At 40.7% G+C, this 15558-nt stretch overlaps 1 protein-coding gene across 6 annotated transcripts in view; it reads left to right on the forward strand.

Moving 5' to 3' along the window:
• The window catches only part of LOC129763517 (uncharacterized), a 53370-nt gene that overhangs the window by 20800 nt on the left and 17012 nt on the right, over nucleotides 1–15558 (forward strand). For 5 of the 6 annotated variants that reach the window (XM_055762659.1, XM_055762658.1, XM_055762662.1 and 2 more), the window contains 3 exons: nucleotides 9597–10986; nucleotides 12630–13291; nucleotides 13351–15534. In XM_055762659.1, the coding sequence (XP_055618634.1) occupies nucleotides 9759–10986; nucleotides 12630–13291; nucleotides 13351–15534 (4074 nt within the window). In that variant the 5' untranslated portion in view covers nucleotides 9597–9758. The remainder of the gene's footprint in view (nucleotides 1–9596; nucleotides 10987–12629; nucleotides 13292–13350; nucleotides 15535–15558) is intronic. The other variant, XM_055762663.1, reaches the window with a different exon arrangement.

Consider the following 15558-nt stretch of genomic DNA (forward strand, 5'->3'; position numbering starts at 1 on the left):
TTTCGCCTAGAGATGGGCAAACCGTTTATGAACGGTACGAAAGAACTAGTTTGCCGAAAAGAGTGAACGAACGGTCGTTCTTTTTTGAAGAACGGTAGTTCTCTCCACGAACTGATTGCGAGCGAACGGTTTCTGAACGAACTGATTCCGGAAGAACGGTTTGCGAGTGAACTGTTTGAGAGTGAACTATTTGTGAACGAACTGGTTCAGAACGAACTGTTTGCGAGTGAACTGTATGGGAAAGAACTGATTGAGAGTGAACTGTTTGGGAACGAACTGCTTGAGAACGAGGTGTTTGCGGGCGAACTGTTTGCGAACTAACGAGTGCAGCTGAACTGATTTGCGCTTCACGGAATGGATAAATATAACGAGAATGCTTGTAAGGAAAATAAAACGATATTGTATTTTTTCGTTGCTTTCAATTCATTGCTTGGCCTATTGCGTGTACGTGTTATCGTGATTGTTTGTGTGATTGATTGTTAGTGAAAATCGCTGCTGATTTTTTTTCCCTGAATGAACATTATGAAATATGATCTTACATGGAACCTGTGTGTTGTCCAAAAAGAGAATATGAAAAATTGTACATATTTTGTGCGCATCAAATTATTATATAAACTTTTGTCGACCGATAAACATATTTTCACATACAGTTTGCGACTTTTAAAGAAGAAACAGCTTATCTTTCCCTAAATTTTTTTTTATCTTTCCTAAATTTCAAAAATATAAATCCCATACGTACACTATCCAAAAATCGTGCTCCCTTGGCCGAGTGGTTAGCGTCATAACTAACATGCCGGGTGTTCGGGTTCGATTCCCGTTCTGGTCGGGGGAATTTTTCGTCAAAAAAATTTCCTCCGACTTGCACTGTGTTCACGCGTATTCTAGAGCTTGCCACTCAGAATGCATTCAAGGCGTGTTATTTGGCATAGAAATCTCAACTAAGTACTAATAAAAATGACGCAAGTAATACTACGTTGAGACGGCGAATGTCCTCTAGGAACGTTAGTGCCATTGAAGAAGAAGAAGAAGACACTATCCAATCCAACGATATCAATTAATAGCTGTCTATTGATATTGGGTTCCAGCTAACATTCTATATTTTTCTTAATAGCGCTGAACGAAAGAGCGAAAGAACGGGTCAAAAGAACTGATTCACTCAGAAGAACGGTTAGCGAGTGAACCGTTCATCAAAGTGAACTGTTTTGCCCATCTCTATTTGCCCCCATACAGCTTGGTTTTGATGTCTCTGTTAGGGATCCGCCGCATGTGTCGTCAATTCCGACCAACCAGAAGTGGGTATTTCCGTTAGGATAGGGGTTGAGATTTTTCAATTGTTCGGCGGTTAGGTTCATGACATATATTATTTTCTTCAATATAAAAAATGTTATGGAGTACCAAAATCGATTGACGCAAAAATTTCATCAATCCATCATGAAAAGACTGAGCAATAAGCGTTTGAAATTGGACAATTTTCACGATGTGCTCGATTTTCGATTTTCAATTTGTACCCCAATATGTTCCCGAAAGACCTAATCCTACGTCAAAAAACAGTTTTGGATATCAATGAAATTATTTATTCATGTGAAAGTACATTTGATGCCATTATGTATGGAACTTGATTTCTTTTGCATGGCCACCAGGGGCATACCTGCAGAAGTTCAGACGCTGAACTCAATAGTCGACGGTTTTCAAGCATCAACTCGGCCGATACTGCTGCAATTTCACGTCCGATATTCGTACGAAGTTCATCAATCGTCGCTGGCTTGTTGGCATGGATCATAGACTTGACGTAGCCCCACACGAAATAGTCTAACGGCGTCAAATCGCACGACCGAGGCGGCCAATTCACTGGGCCATTTCGTGAGATAACACGCTCATCAAACTTGGTTTTCAATAAATCGATAGTTAAATTCGCTGTGTGGCTTGTGACGCCGTCCATATTTTGTCCAAGTCCATATCATCAAATTCGGGCTAAAAATATTCGGTTATCATTGAGCGGTAACGATTCCCATTCACAGTAACGTGCCGGTTTTGTTCATCACGGACGAAGTACGGCCCAATGACGCCGCCGGACCATAAACCGCACCAAACCGTAATTTTTCCGGGATGCAATGGTGACTCATGGAGTACGTGTGGATTGCTGCCTGGCCAATAACGCATATTTTGCTTATTGACGAAGCCATTCAACCAGAAATGAGTCTCATCGCTGAAGATGATTTTTCGATTAAAATCCGGATCATTTTCACGTTGTTGCTCAGCCCAATTCACGAACAAACGACGCTTCTGGTGGTCAAGCGGCTACAGTACATGCGTCAGTTTGATCTTGTGAGGATGTAAGCCAAGATCTTTTCGCAAAATTCGTCACAACGACGTCACAGAGATGCCCAGCGCTTGAGAACGACGCATAAGAGATTGATTTGGGTCTTCCTCAATTGATGCGCTAGCGGCAGCAAAATTATCGACACTACGGGCACTTCTTTGTCTCACTGGCACGGGAACATTTTGTACTGAGGTTGTGGATTCAAATTTTTCCACTAGACGCTCAATTGTTGATCTGGCGGGACGATTACAACGACCACAAATTGGACGTAGCACTCTTAAACCGTTTTATGCCAAGAGTTCGAAAAATCGAACAGCAACTTCGATAATTTTCCATGGCTTTGGAAAGCAACCATATGGTAAGGTTTTGGCATCAAATGGTAGCTTAGTCTATTAGTTACCACCATATGTAAGTTCCGGCTAATATTTTTGTGTTGCGCTTATTTGATTTTATGTCATTTTCCCCATAAAACATGTTCACCACCTCGAAAAAAGTTTTTTGAAAATCGAAAAATCACCCAAGGAGGGAGTAAAAGTAACCGTCGAGATCTACTGTCATCTCGAAAAAAATTGTCAAAAATCGACACTCTGAGACTGGGACGTTTTTTTCGGAATATTAGGCAAATCGTATGGTTTACGGTGCCAAATCAAATAGTTATCTCGATTTTTCATATGGAACTTCGAGGAAAAGTAAATTTACACGATAAAACACACAACGCAAAGTATTAGCTCAGTTGAACTTCATTTACTAGACTCGCAGACGAGAACTAACTGAGAACTAAAAAATCACCGGAAATCGGGGTTTTAAAAAAAATGGTTTAGTGGTAAATGTCTTATAATTGCACGAAACTTTGAGAAACTTTTGAAACTTTCGTTTCAAAAATTGAATGGTTTGTATACTGCTAAGACTATCCGAGAAAATTAAATAGTGAACAAGAGTAAGGACTCAAGGGTCCTGATAACGTGATATATTGCAGCCATTTCCGCAACATGCACTGACAAGGGTCTTCAAGTTTATGAAAGCTAGTGTGATGTTCACTAAGGATACCATATAGGATATCGACGATCGAAGATGATCTGGAATTTATCGAATTCCTTCCTCCATTGAAAGATCGAAATCAGCAGAAGATCTGCAGAAGTTCGGGAAGCTAACATTATTAAAGATGTCTGCTGAAGGTTCTATTTTCGGCAAAATATGAGAAAGTTAGATCTGATAAAATGTTCTTTACTGATGGTTAACACATAAACGCCATCTTCAATGAAAATTCCAGTGCCTCTTTTAAACTCAGAGATCTTTGTTCTATGCTCTAAGGATCATTGAAACACTGCTCATCGACCACTATTTTAATTTTTCAGACAGTCTCAACTCAATAGAGGGAATCCGCTCAATGAAAGTTGATAAACGCTTATCTTATTTCCTAACAAGAATAAGACATCTATTGAGTGTTTTGGTCGAAAAAAATATTAAAGATTACCTTAGCATGGGTTCCCTCTCATTGCTCGATTCCGGGGAATGACCTGTATCCCAATAGGAAGTATCCCGTGTCGGGCACACGTACAGAGCATTGGTGACTGCTACATCCCAATTATTAAAATACTTGTAATACTAACCTCGAGCCAACCGCGAGTAATCGGTTACATATTACTAACATAGTTGTAACGCAAACATTGTCGAAATATTGAACTCCCGGTCCCGTCAGACTGACGCCATATGAGCCTTAATAAAAATATTTAGGATAAAAAAAAATAGATCCACGGATCTCGACCGTTGGTTCAATTCGAGAAGCTTCTTACAGGTTTCAATTACTAATGGGTTCATGATTTCGCTTTGGATTAGAAAGCGAAAGGACAGTTCCCAAAACCGAACCTGCAATGGTTTGGAAGGTTCTTCAGAAGGTTAAATTTGATTCCGTCGGAACCAGGAGCTGGATTATTGCCCGAAAGAAATGCAAGTGAAAATGCAGTCATAGAAACCATGGCTCGTTATTACCATTGAGAGACGATGTATTGCGATGTATTATGTCTTCTGCGGGGACGAAATCCGGGCATACCTTTTTAGCAAAATATAGAATTCATCGGTCGAAAAACTCTTTGTTTTCGTTTGTACGAGTTTTGTTTCGCATACACCTTGCCGTGTTTCAAAGAGCGGTCATAGATGTCACCCTTGACAAACCATTAACATATCTCCGCCATTATCTGCGTTTTTGGCTCCAATTAGATTTAAGAATTTTGTCTCCAAAATTTATATTTATCAAAATTTTCCATCGAGTCATTTTTGCGCAAATTTTTGAAAGCGGAGATTTATCGAAATAAGCATCCAAGCACTCTCTGTCCCACCAAGAAGCACCAGTTCAGGAATTCAGGTGTTCAGGTGTCGAATTGGTGCACTCTGATATAGTATACCCATACCTCGCTATACGGCCGCTCTTTATACGGCTTTTCGTTGAACAAGCTTGGAACCGATCCGATAGAGTTTGTATGAATTTGTATTGGAATAATTGATTCGTTATACGGCTTTTTCTTAGCGGCCCAGGAACGTATCTAGTCCGTAAAGCGAGGTATGGGTGTATTAGCGAATTTTTCCCTATCAATATTGTGGGTAAGTTCGCATACAACTTCGACCAATTTCTGTGGGCACATCTCATTGGCAATAGAAACAAGAAACAAGATCGCTACCGTGTGAATCTTGGATTACTTCCCACATACAATCCAACGATTAAGCGGACGAACAGAGAGACAAGTTCAGTCTACTTTTTCTAGAAGAAGGTTTGGGTGCAGTGTTAAAGTGTTTAAAATTGACAAATTTAAATTATCGCGCGGATCATAGATCATTGAGGAACGGTTATCATCATGAAAATAGATTAACAAAATGTTTCCAATGGATGTTTCGCATTGAGTGCGACAACTGGTATGAAATATAATGCGAGGTATTTTATTTCTGTAATTTAATCATTGTTTTTGTCATGCGAAAATAATGTTAATTCTCATAACATTTCAAATTACATTCGAATGTCCCTCACATCTTCCATTTGAATATTCACATTCACATTTTTGGTTAAACAATTTTTCACAATGATCGATGATCTGGTGCATTATCGTGATGCAAACTCCAACTGTAATGCTTCCAAAAATTGGCCGTTTGCGACGAATTTTCTCTCTCAAACGTCAATACTCTTTGTTGACCGTTTGACCCTCCCGAAGGAATTCCGAGTGGACAACATCATATCCAAAATCGTCGAGCAAAAGAAAAGGTAACTTGTTCGTGATGACGCTGTGAACAGACTAAATGACAGATCGATCGCATTCAAAATAGACATAGTACAGTAGTGCCAACTATAAAAAAAAAATTGGGAAGATTTAAAATTACAAATTCCCGATATATATTCAACAGAACGTGTGAGGGATCGATTGAAGCGAATATAATTGACCTCGATTGTTGGTCCTACAAAGCTGACAGCCCCTTTAATGCTACGTGCGGTCACAATCAACCTATCGCAATCACATAACATAACATACGAGGGCAGTCCGATAAGTACCTAGCCTAAAAAAAACAAAAATATTGGAAGAGTGGCGATTTATTTCCCAACATAGTCTCCTTTTAACTCGTAACACTTGACCCAGTGATGCACCAACTTCTTTAATCCATCTGAAAAATACGTTTTCTCGAGGTCTGCAAAGTAGGCCTCCGTGGTGGCGATGACCTCCTCATTCGACTCAAATTTCTGTCCGGCGAGTGGCCTTTTTAAGTTTGGAAAAAAAAGTCGCACGGGGCCAAATCTGGAGAATACGGTGAATGGGGCAGCAGTTCGTAGTGAAATTCGACCAGTTTAGCCGTGGCGACGGCGGAATTTCCATTTTTTTTTCATTTTTCTAAAATCCGCGGACACGCCCGCTTCCACACACGGTCAAAACAAAACTACGAGTCTGATTCGGCTGAAATTTTGACAGTAGCCATTTACTAGAATGTACTACACGATAAGTAATCTCTCTTGCACTGACACCATCGAGCGATGAGGCTGAGTAATTATCGGACCGCCCTCGTATATCCCAACAAAGGGCATCCGACAATGCAGTAGTCCTCAAAACAATTACACAACAAACGTGCTTCTGTGATCAGAAAAATACGAACTAATGCGAGATAACAAAAAAGCGTATATGAAACGTGATAAGAAGGAAGCGGTCGCAAGCGGTTGGTTGTACATTCAATTGGCTATCGATACTGTTTCACGCTGGCTGGTGGCTTCAAGATTCTCTCGTTTGAAGCATGAAGGAGGGGGTGCACATTGAGCTAATTGAGTAGCGTCAAACATATCGCAAAACTATATCTTCACATAATAGCATATCATAGGGAATTCGATAGACACTTGTTTATGTCTGAGATAATCATAATCGATTGTGATTATGTGATTATTTTGAGTTGCACTAAATCGTGTTTAAAAGATCGCGTTAGTTTTGAATATTCAGAGAGTCACAAGAAGGTTGACAACTTATCACTAATAATAATGGGTGCTTTGAGTAAGTAAATGTAAACATGAAGTTAGTAAGTAAATGGTATGTTTCGAAGAATGAGTGTTTTTTTTTAAATCTAATAAAACAGATTTTTTTCTGCTATGAATATTTTCGATGGTACAAATTTTTGGTACATATTTGCGGAAGAAAAAGTACAGATGAAAAAGATTTTTACTCCTCCCGGTACAGATGAAAATGTGGCAACACTGATGAAGAGCCTGATCATGAATGTAATTCGTGATGACGGCGGAATAGTGTCGACATCTGGATACGACATTAGTTTGTATGAGGCAAACTATTCTCTATCAAATTAGTAGGCCAGAAGGAAGTTTTGAATTGCTAAAATTTGTATGAATTTTTTTTCTTGATGTTATTTAATTGTTTCAAGTACGTTGTCCTGACCCTAATTTAAACTATTTTCTATAAATTTTTGAGATATGTTCACCAAAACTTACCATTATAATATAAAATTATCTTTAGACACAATTTTTTTATAATAATTTTTCACCACTTGTAGGTAAAGGTGTTTTTGATTTCCAGAGAGCGCAAATTTGATTTGAGAAAAATAATGTTCATTCATAATGTTTAATTTAAAAGTGTGTTCATCCCTTCTGCAAACCTATATTGTCATGCAAACTCCCCCAACTTGTAATACGTTTCACGATGAAAATGAAATGGAGTGTATGGAGGTTTATATACACTACATTTCGTAACCGTGAAGTTACGTTCGTGATCAGGCCCAAAGTCATAATGTCACATGAGAGTGAAAAGGTATGCTATCTGTTTTCAAAAATATGCTTTCTATGTTTTTAAAAGTAATTGAATCTATGAGTTTTACTAGGGCCACCATCTGTCCTGATTTAACAATCTAGCCTTTGTCCTGATTTTCATGAGAAATTCAATGTTGTTGCAGAATCAGAATTATTTTCAGTGTGTTTTGTTTTTGAGTAATTTTTTTTTTATCGAAGACCAAAGTTTTGTGACCATAGAAAGAGTAGCAGTTGGATCTTCCACAAGATCTTTTAACTATTTTCATTTAGAGATTTTGTTTCACTGGCCACAGTGATGTTTTTGTGCTTTGTCTCGATATTCCAAGTTAATGTTTTGAAATGTCTAAACGAAAGTGTCATTTTACCGACGAATTGCGCCAGAAGTACCCGTTTTTCACTAAAGAACTCAAGGATTATGAGGCCAACGCTGTATATGTTGTTGAAACAGAAGTTTGAATAAACAATAAATATTTGATTGACATCCACATATAAATTCATGCTGAACTATGTGGTGCAGAAATCCAGTCGCTCAGATGATTAGGGTTGCAGAAGGAACTCTTACGTTTCATACCCGTGGCTTGTACTTCGGTACTATTGCACTTGATGTTTGATGACTCTGAAACCGCGAGAAAATGTCCTGTGTTCGTAAAAAGACAGAAGGCATCATCTTCGGAGTATTTTGTCGGTGTGCTTTCTTAACCCTTTTCCGTACAACATCGAGTCTCACTCGTGGGTACTTGAATAACATAGGGCGCTAGAACGCTCAGCAGGCTAGTGAAATCTCATGACGTATTAAATAATACGGGAAGGGGTTAACACATTGCGGACCCCTCACGAGATTCTTCGTGTTTCGCGTTCCGTCTATTACGAATGGATCACGAAATAACCCGTGTTTTCTACACTTGATGGTTAAATTCTTGGTCTGCCAAGAATCTAACTAAGCCTACCGATGGCTCGCCTTCGTCGCATCCACACCGAAGGAAACGATCTCATTTGTGGAATCCGGACAAATGAAGCGTACAAATTTGTCCCAAAACGTGCGGTCCTTAATATATACTACACATTTGTTAATTGAGACATACTTGTCGGATGAAATATAATGTTAATAAATAAATAAATAAATAAATAAATAAATCTTGTGAAATAAATGTTAACATAACCATGATATCTATTACGATCAGTTAAGATTTTTTTTTCCGAAAAATATTGCAAATATCTCGTTAACTGAAACGTGAATCGAGAATAGCCACTATCATTTCCTGGTCTCACATTTTCACCGAAAATACATACCATGTTTTGAAAATTCCGTCAAGATAGAATATTAAATTTGAGTCAATAATTGTTTGTTTTCAGTTAACTATGTAATACATACCAAAGGTATTCGAAGGAACACGTTCAGCGGTAATGAAAAAGTCATAGGGGAGCACCAGAACTTATCTACATGACAGTCTCTGTATGAAGAGAAACACACATTAAAACAGCGTTTGTTTGTCACCCGCCTAGTGCTAGCAAACTTGTTAGACTCTATGTCGCGCAGGAAAATGATTGTAAGAATTGATGCGATGTGGCCAAGAATAAAAACATACATAAGCGTTAAAACAGCGAGTCACGCAAATTGTTCGCTTTGTCTTAGCTTATGTACAGTAAAATATTCTACTGTCGCTCGTGGGGGTATGATGAATGATTGATATTAGATAATTATTACTCTAGAGTGTAGACGAATCGAGTTTCTAATCAAACAGCGATCAACGGTATGACATTTCTTCTTGTATCATATTGCTTATTTAATTATTTGGACCTCAAAATGTTTTGAATTACAATGTGTAATTGGTCCCGTTCTTCAGGATCATTGACCAAAAAGATAATAACATTGTCCTTCAAACGGTGGGGGCCCTTCTCCGTAGATTATTCTGAGTCGGATAAACGCTACAACGACAGCATCCGCACATATGATTGACTAATTTATTTTTATCTGTCTCTTGTTTCTATTATTACCAGGCAAAACACAGATCGAGAAGTAAACACACAACCAGAGAAAGAGAGAGAGAAAACGAATCGAACGCGCGTACCAATTTCGAAAGCCGTCTACCGACCAAGTTGATGAGCGGATAGCCGTAGGAAAAAACTTGAGATAGGCCTGAAGCACACAAAACCAAAATAATGAGCATCGAACCAACGAACGCAACCAAAGCAGCTGCTGCGAGAATAACAACAACAAACATGACAATTTTGCCATCAGCCGGTATGGACGACGAGGAAGAATCGACACTCGTTGAAATTTCACCTTCATCTTCGTCGTCACCACCGACGATGTCATCTTTGTCGCTGTCTTCGAGAACCAGTAGCACCGGCACGGGTGACGATGTTGAATCTCATCCGGATGTAGTAGAAAATATTGTACGCGAATCGACGACAACGAGCAATCAATCAAACATTATCGTCCCGCCTACAGGTTCATCGCAAATTAGTACAGTGACATTAACAGAAGCATTAACACCTGAACAGTTTCACCAAACATTGCAGCAGAATCAGCAGCCAACACATATTGAAACTGCTGATCATTCGTTAGGACTACTACCACGAAACCCCATCCCGATACAGTCTTCGTCCCCGGTATCAACTCCGTCCTCAGCTGAAGAATGCGACGATTCCGCAACCATTAGTACCACCGAAGGCGCCTTGATCGTTTCCAGTAGCAATAATCAATTGAACAACAACAACAACACAGCAATAAGCCACAGCGAGCTGGTGGCGACACAAGACAGCTCGATTAAAAGTGTCCTTCCGCCATCGCCAGCTGCAATGAGTACAGTTGTTAGTAACACAACATCAGAAAATGCGCCTAGTGTTAAAGAAGGTGTCACAACAATGGAAGCACCATTAGAGATAGTACAAATCTTTCCCCGCGCTGAAACAGCTTTATCCTCTTCGTCAAGTTCCGCTTCATCCTCGTCCACTTCATCATCCGCTTCTTCTACCAGTACTTCATCTGCGTCCTCGACCTCATCGTCACCTTCAGTTTCCCCCCTGGCAGTGTTTCAACAGCCTCATCCAACAAAAGATACGCCTTCGACAAAAGTTCAAGAAGAAGTAGTGGTACCCAAAATAGACGATCACTCTTCAAGTGAACTAGGCGATGGGTTGGAAACAGAAGAAATCAGTGAAGAGAGCACCACGTGGTGCAAACAGGACGAATCCCAGAACCAACATCTACTTACTTCTCAAAATCAATGTTTATCTTCAGCACCACCGCAGCACCTCCAAAGTAGCTTAAAGAAAGAAAAAATAGGCGAACAACTTGGCGGCGAGAATCGAAGACGTGTTTCTTTCCCGCATGACACGCAACTCATAACCGGCTATCTGGAGCCGATCGATCCGTGGGCCTGTGGTGAGTTTGATTTTGTTGTAACGCATATTGAGCACATTACATCCGCATGACTTCCGTTTTTTTACAAAAACAACGATACCATCGTCCGCGTGTTAGATAGTTTGAATATGATAGATGTGTTAACCATATTTTACGATTGCTGATGTTGTTGACACTGTGGTGTCAATTGTGTTATTTTCAGTTATATGAAAGTTGTCGTTATCAATTTGCGAAGATGACGTCTATTTGATCTATCTATTCGTAGTACCGTAAACCGGGGGCAGATCACGAGTTTCAGAAAAATGTGAATATTTCAAAAACATTTCGTTCAATTTACACCCAATTATTTTTAAAACCAGTACTGGTGGTAAGGAACGTTTTAAATTTTTTGTTTTCTTGAGCGTTATTGCTCACCGCTAGTCACAACTTTTTCCCATCTTTCTGGCAATTCATGGATCCCTTTGCGGAAATAATCGGCCGGTTTGTCGGCTAACCACGAATCGATCCAATTTTTGACTTCATCAAAATTGGAGAAGTGCTGGTTAACCAGGCCAAGTTGCATCGATCGAAATAGGTAGTAATCGGACGGAGCAATGTCTGGAGAATACGGCGGGTGGGATAGGACCTCCCATTTCAGCGTTTCCAAGTATGTTTTGACCGGTTTCGCGACATTTGGCCGAGCATTGTCGTGCTGCAAAATAACGTTATCGTGTCTTTGCTCGTGTTGTGGCCGTTTTGCTTCAGTGCACGGCTCTAACGCATGAATTGTCGTCAGTAGAGGTAGAGGTCTCCCGTAATGGTTTCATTCGGTTTTAGTAGCTCATACTACATCACACCCAGCTGGTCCCACAAAATAGACAGCATAACCTTCTGGTCGTGAATATCAAGCGCGACCGTCGATGTAGATGCATGGCTGGGGTATCCATACGTTGCCCGACGTTTAGGATTGTCGTAATGGACCCGCTTTTCATCGCCAGTAACGATTCGATGCAAACAAAAACCCTTTCTTTTAGCCGTTGGAGCAGTTGTTCGGACGTGAAAACACAGCGTTCGACAAGGGACTTCAATTCATGCGGCACCCAATGTCTTATCTTTCGGATCATTCACATTGCTTTTAAACGATCGGATATGGTTTGCTGAGCTGCGTTTGTGACGGATCTTGATCGAGTAAAGCCTTCACTTCTTCATCCTCAATTTTTTTTGTCGGTCCGGAACGTTCTTCAAGTCAAAATTACCACTTTTAAACCGTGCAAACCACGTCTGACACGTTCGCTCAGCTAGAGCATGGTCACCATTAACTTCCACCAAAACGCGATGATTTTCCGCAGCTTTTTTCTTCGTATTGATGTGATGAAGTAACACTCCCGCAAAACCACTCTCGTTGGTACGAAATTCAACATATTCGAAGTGGCAAAAAACTATATTGCTTACGTTTAACCGAAGAAACTTACCGGTACACCTAGTAGATGATGTCTCCAAAAGTTTTAGTTTGTTTTAGAAACATGTTTCATCAATTTCACCCCGGTGATCAATTTGCCCCCGAAGACGGTACAATCTTTAACATTTCTCTTTTAATTTCGAACAAAAACGCCATAGATGTAGCTAGTCATTGATTTTTATTTATATCCTAATCTATGTATTTATTTATGCTCATCGACAAGCAGTAGAAACCGTGAGTGTGCCTGAGATTTTGAACCTGTATCGGAAGTCATGCTCCAAGCACTCCACCGAACCACTGTCAGTAATTACCGAGCATCTGCAAACATTAGATCTGACGATTGGTCAACGAGTTCCGTTGCTTTCATTGCACAATCAGAATCTCAGCCATGGCTCGTGTGAAGCGCTGGAAGAAATATTTAAACGAATCCAGTACCGATGCATCAATCTGTCGCACGCCGGTCTGGATGACACTAGTGCGAGCGTGCTGTTCGATATGATTGAATACTACGAGGCTACAAACGAGCTGGACATCTCCGATAATTTGTCGATGACGAACAAAAGCTGGCTTGCTTGTATAAATATGGTGAAGAAATGCCAAGCGCTACATGTGCTAGTGACGAGGGGACCTGCTATCTCCGAACATCACGCTATGAATCTGGCCAAGGCGCTCAACACATCGGCGCTCCACACGCTCAAACTGGAAAGCTGCGAGCTATCCCAGCGGCCACTTTCGACACTATGCAATCTGCTGAAACGGAACACAGTGCTCCGAGAGCTATCGTTGGCTCACAATCAACTAACCTGCGAGGATGCGAAGAACATTGCGAATTTGTTGCGGTCGAATTATCACATTCAGTTGTTAGACATTTCGAACAATAATATCGGGGTAGGTAACGGTTCGACATAAGTTTAAACATTGAATGACTCTTGATTTGATATTTGCAGGATAAAGGTGTCGAATTCATAGTCACGGCTTTAATCGAGCAATCCATCTATTTCAAAACTATGCAGGAAACGAGGAGAAAAAGTGAGTTCAGCTTCGCCGATCTATCAAGCAGCTTGAACAGTATCAACAACAATAAAAATTATTTCTCCAATCAATACGATAAAGCATCGGCGGTTCATCGAAACAGAGGCATGCACCACATGCACTACTTTTCACAAAAGCAGCAATTGCAACAGAAACAACAAACGCCACCAAAGGCACCACAGTTACCATTGTCTGAGGGTCTTGTGGTTATTACACCTCCAACACCGCCGCCGCCTCCGCCTCCGCCGTTGCCACCAACGCTAGTAGATGACACTCCGAAGACACCACCGTCTACACCGGCCTTACCAATTGTGCGAACTCCATCGGATGATATGTTTATCGAGTCAACGAATACGCAATCCAAGATTGAAGCACAATTCTCTGCAGGATCATCTGTCGTGCATCTGCAGAAAACTGCGAGTAAACCCGAGCAGCACGTGCAAGTACCGATCGAGGTGCTAAGTACAAATAACGATAGTGGTATTAACTGTAGCGTTTCTAGCATTGAGGAACACATGAGTAGTGAGAGTACAATTGACGATGTAAACTTGGCGACATCTAAGGATGGCAAAGTGGAGGCGGAGCACCTGCCGACAAGGATCGCCCTTCTCACGACGCAACCTTCGAATACTGCAACTGTAGTGCATGATAACAAGAGTGAAAAGCAATCACCATCTCCGTTGGTTGATGTTGTTACACCGAGGAACGAAAGCGAGGATAATCAAATTGAGCCAAGCGTGGCGCTTGTTGAACAACAGGAATGTAGGACTACAAGTGCAAATGAAAACGATAGTGGTGGTGGGAGAGGGATAAAAGTTCCTGAAGGAGGGGGAAAGAAACAAAAGCTGGTACTTGCGTGCGATTTAGACCGTGAGAAAGACAAGGGTCCCAAAAAAGCTAGACTTGCGAAACAAGACAGTGTACTGAGCGAGTTTGAGTCGAATAATGCCGACTTGAAAGACTTGAGCGAGGTAGCGGCGGTGAAAATGAATACAAAGAAGGAAAACGTAGATCACGTGGAGGAAGATACGCCCGAAATATGCGAGGACTATGACGATGATACAAGTCTGAAGATATTGGAAGAACATCTCCTGGTGGATAGAAGCATAAATGCAAATAGTTGTCAGGAGGTCAAAAACCCTGCGACCAAAGAAGATCACAAAGGAGCAGAGAATGTCAAAACTAATGACAGTGACGATAGCGCACCCATAAACCTGTTGGCAACGTTCAAGAAGGACGAGTTACAATTATTGATCGAAAAGTCAAAGCAACTTGAAGAAGACAAAGAGGGCGAACCCGTCAAAACGGCTCCTGTTCCGGTAGTTTCTCTGCAGCGTAGCGGGGATAGAATTGAGGAGGGCATAACAGAAGATATAACCTCAACTAGCGCACCAGAAAAACTGGAAAGCATTCCACGAAAAATAATAGAAGGTGAAATTCAAACTGAACCATTATCACGTTCTCTGGATAGCACTAGTGCGGCTGATTTCGACAGCACTTTCTTGAGGACTGAGGAGACACCTGTTTTCCCTAACGAACGTTCATTTAGCTCGGAAAGTCTCAACAGTGAAACTTCTGTGGACTCGAACGACTCTAAAAGTAGCTTGAAAATAATCGAATCGAAGTTCGCCCGCAACGGAACGCTTGAACGGCAACAGTCTAGTGGAAATAAATATAAACAACTGTCAGATCAACCATCAGTGACCCCCTGTGGTCTCCAGGTGCTAGTTCTATGGAATAATGAAATAACCCGAAACTCAGCGCAAACTTTTGCTGATCTTATCGAGAACTCTTCGACGTTGGAAATTTTGAATGTAGGCTGTAATTTGTTGTGCAATGATTTCGTGACTACCATTAAAAACAGTCTCAAGACAAACAGCAGCATAACTAGTTTGGGTCTACAGGGGGCACATCTTTCTGACAATGGTGCTAAAGTAATGTCAGAGGTGATTGAATTTGGCGGGAACTCGACACTGCAAAGGATAGACTTGAGAAATAATAACATTTTGACAAACGGATTGGATCACATAAACGAGGCGCTGAAATCTAACAAAGTTGTTACCAGAATCGACTTGGATGAAGTGCCTAGAAGAGCGATGGTATGTATTTCTAATTGATGTATT

The sequence above is a fragment of the Toxorhynchites rutilus genome, chromosome 1 (assembly GCF_029784135.1).
Source record: "Toxorhynchites rutilus septentrionalis strain SRP chromosome 1, ASM2978413v1, whole genome shotgun sequence".
In the NCBI taxonomy this organism is placed as follows: domain Eukaryota; kingdom Metazoa; phylum Arthropoda; class Insecta; order Diptera; family Culicidae; genus Toxorhynchites; species Toxorhynchites rutilus.